The 4,067-nt window shown below is 34.3% G+C and overlaps 1 protein-coding gene across 1 annotated transcript in view; it reads left to right on the forward strand.

Moving 5' to 3' along the window:
* The first annotated feature begins 604 nt into the window (after positions 1–604).
* The window catches only part of LOC104884403 (uncharacterized), a 13,149-nt gene continuing 9,686 nt past the window's right edge, over positions 605–4,067 (forward strand). The window contains exons 1-4 of the mRNA XM_010669044.4: positions 605–983; positions 1,068–1,287; positions 2,488–2,688; positions 2,788–2,858. Of these exons, the coding sequence (XP_010667346.1) occupies positions 607–983; positions 1,068–1,287; positions 2,488–2,688; positions 2,788–2,858 (869 nt within the window). The 5' untranslated portion in view covers positions 605–606. The remainder of the gene's footprint in view (positions 984–1,067; positions 1,288–2,487; positions 2,689–2,787; positions 2,859–4,067) is intronic.

Here is a 4,067-nt window from a genome sequence, read left to right on the forward strand (position 1 = left end):
AGTGTATGTTAAAGTGATATAGTGTGTGTTAAAATGAGATAGTGTATCTGTGTATGTTATAATGATATAATGTATGTTAAAGTGATATAGTGTATGTTAAAGTGATATAGTGTCACGTGCCTGGACCTGGTCCATACTATTTTTACTGTGAATCGGGTCCATGTAAGTCGGATTGAATGTTATGATAGAGAATAAGTATAAATTACGGTGATACTAATATGGAATCCAAAAAAAAAAAAAAAGGGTAACAAATGGAAAAGCTGGAACTACGTTATTAGTAGCAAGTGGAATTTCTCTAAATACTCCCTCCGTTTCATATTAATCTACACACTTTGACATTTTACACTATTCACAAATTACACTTTGACTCTCGTTTGTGATTTATACGTGAATAAAAACATAGTCATGTGGGATCTTGTTAGATTCGTCTTAGTATGTATTTTATTAATATGTACTTTTTATAATTTTTACATATACAAAACTAAAGATATATGTCTTCAAAGTTTTACATTGGCATGCGTGAAAAGTGTAAGTGTGTAGATTAAAATGAAACGGAGGGAGTATAAAAATGGCACCAACCTGAGCCGTCTCCCTTTCCAAAGTAAAATGATGTTATCCTGGAGGCCCATAGCCGGATATTCCAGTTTCCAATTGGGAGCAAAACTCCTCTCCTTTCCTCGTACTCCCACTCGCACACTTCGCTTCTTTCCTCCAAAACTTAAATCTTCTACTACAACTAATACTTCAAACTTCCTTTCAAAAAAAACTAATACTTCAAACTTCCTTTCAAAAAAAACTAATACTTCAAACATTTCTTCAACTCAACTTCTCAACTCCTCTCATTTTCTCTCTCCTCCTCCTCCTTCTCTTCCTACCTTCTCCACCTCTTCCATGGCTTCCGCATTGCGCTATCCCTCTTCTCGCCGTGATGATTCCGTCGTCGACGATTATTTCGGCGTCAAAATCGCCGATCCTTATCGATGGTTTGTGATTTAATTTACATTTCTTTGGTTTTGAATTTGGTTGAGTTTTTAGTCAAATTGAGGTTTTCAATTTGAATGATTTAGGCTTGAAGATCCGGATTCTGATGAGACGAAGGAGTTTGTGGAGAATCAAGTGAAGTTAACTGATTCAGTGCTTCAAGAATGCGATACGAGAGAGAAGCTTAATGAGAAGATGACTCAACTTTTCGGTTATCCGCGGTTTTATCCGCCATTTAAGCGCTGCGATAAGTACTTCTACTTCCATAACTCTGGCCTCCAACCACAAAGCGTGCTCTATGTTCAGGTCTGTTCTACAATAATCCAATTTCTTTGGAGATTGCATTTGCTGTTGATTTAACTTGTAATTTGTTGTTTTTTACGGATTTGATGATAGATATGTTGCTGTTGTTAGCTCAGTTGCGTTTGTTTCGTATCGAAATCGGATTAGTAAATTTTGGTTATTCTCTCGACATTATAGTGCAACGTTATCTTGTGTAGTTTCAATATAATAGGAAATGAAAAGCGTTATATGTTTTTTAAAGTACAAATGTGTTTTAATTTTTTTGTTTGTGTCTTGAGTAGAAGGTGTGATGATCTCAATCAAAGGAAACGCAATATTAGATCAGATAGAGAAGAGGAAAGAAGAGAGAATTCTAGAAAGAGAAAATCATCAACTTGATTTCTCAATCTATGACCCAAGAGAGAGAAACTAATCTGACAGATGAAAATACACGTCATCTAACAATATAGAAAATACAAAATATAAAATCAGTGTAATTCAATAATGTGTGTGAAGAATCCTACATATAGACTGAAATAGTTCGAGCTAGTTTCAAATGCTGGGAGGTAGATGGTAATTGGTAGGGTATAGTAAAGTTGAATCAGGAGGGGCAATGCATCTAGGAGATGAAGGAGATCGAGGAAGCAGTACAAATGGTTCTAGAGGTTTATTTGAAAGAGAAACTTGCTATCAGTTGGGGAGAGGGAGAGAAATTTGTGTTTCTATTGCTTGGAAAACAATATATAGGAGTTGAGGTCTTCTGATAGGGTTATGTGTGTTGAATTTTCAGCTCGGTACATTAATGTTTCATGAAATGTTGCCAGATGTTTTGAACGGTTTGTTATGTTAGCCGGCTGACCAATACCATAGTATCTACATAATCAATTAAGTAAAATATGCTATGTTTCATGAACCATATACTATATTTGGAACTTATTGCTTGTAGGGTACATGTCATGCACAAAGAACTACCTTCAAAATTCTCACTAAATTAAGCTAATCAAGTCAGCAGTCTTTATGCACAATCTTAGCTGTTGATTTTTTTCACCCCTTTCAGCTGATTGCTGATTTGGTCTCTGAAATCTATGATTGGGTTTGACACATATATTGTTGATGGTTTGGTTGATGTCAATGTTTGCACTCTTTCTGAGTTCTCGCAACTGCAGTGTTTCCATTATCAAGTATCTAGTTAATCTTACATAATTTGTTCATAATTTCTTCCAGGATAGCCTAGATGGAAAGCCAGAGGTGCTGCTTGATCCTAATCAGCTTAGTGAGGATGGAACAGTGGCCTTGAACACTTATTCTGTCAGTGAGGATGCCAAATATTTCGCTTATGGTTTAAGTGCAAGCGGGAGTGATTGGGTATCAATTAAAGTAATGAGAATTGAAGATAGAAGAGTTGAGCCTGATACACTATCCTGGGTCAGTGTATAGCATTCTGATTTGTCATTAAGAATGCCTTTCTGTAGAAGCAATGGTTATGCACTTTTGCTTACTCAATATAAATCTTGTTTTCCGCAGGTTAAGTTTAGTGGTATTACTTGGACTCATGACAATAAAGGATTCTTCTACAATCGCTACCCACCACCCAAGTGAGTGACCTTATTCATTTTTAAAAAATGCTATTGATTGCACCTGGATGGGTTCCTGCTTTGTGTCTATTACAGTGTCAAGTCTGGAGCTTAAGTAAAACAATAATTATGTTGGCTCAGTTGTGCCACTTGGCTTGACTGCTAAGATTAAATACAACTTAGGTCATGTTAATCCGATTATCAAATAGGCGGCTATCATCTAGTGTTTCGTCCATGATATTTTTCCTGTAAAAAAAATTGGGCTATCAATCCTAGTGAAAGACATAGCCATGAAAGGGATAAATTAAGTGGGTTTTAAGTCTCCACCTTTTATTTTAGAAACTCTCGTTGTTTGGAAATAACAATCATGTGTACTATTCGGAGATGTCCGAACAAAATTCCTAACTTTTCTAAATCAGTAAAGATCTACAATTGAACTCTGAAAATGCCTTCACCTAAACTAAGTGATGGAAAGGGTATGAGAATGGTCCAATTACTATATAGGATCATCAAGTGATATTATAGACATCTTAACTAGAAGAGGTTGAAACAATGTTTATATATATATATATATATATATATATATATATATATATATATATATATATATATATATATATATATATATATATATATATATAGATATAGATATATATATAGATATATATATATATATAGAAGTGAGTTCATATGAGAATGCATACTTACATGAGAAATGAGAATAAATTTTACGTGCAATAACTCTTATGAATAACTGATGTAACTCTAATGAAAAAGTGATGTAATTCCAAAAAAAGAATATTAGAAGAAAAAATTTGAAAAAGAAATACTTCCTCTGTTTTTTTAATAAGTGCAACATAGAGAAAGTGGGGGAATACCAAGGAATGTAGAGAGAGAAAGTTGGGAACACAATAAAGTAGAGTAATTCAAGTGATGAAACAAAAAAGTTGTGGTCCCCTCTTGCTTTTGGTGGCATATTTGTAATACTATTGAACTTCTTTTTACCATTTTGAGCTTGGTTGCACTTATTGTGACTATTCTAAATTAGGGAAATGTTGCACTTATTAAGAAACGGAGGTAGTATTTTTTATTCGACTCAAAATTTTGTAGGGGGTATAACTCTAATGAACAAGTGTTGTAACTCTAATCCAATCGTGTGGTTGAGATTCATTCTCATGTAAGGATGTGATCTTGCCCATATATAGGGTTGGGATCTGGTGAGAATAGGTC

The sequence above is a fragment of the Beta vulgaris genome, chromosome 1, assembly GCF_026745355.1.
Source record: "Beta vulgaris subsp. vulgaris cultivar EL10 chromosome 1, EL10.2, whole genome shotgun sequence".
Lineage (NCBI taxonomy): Eukaryota > Viridiplantae > Streptophyta > Magnoliopsida > Caryophyllales > Amaranthaceae > Beta > Beta vulgaris.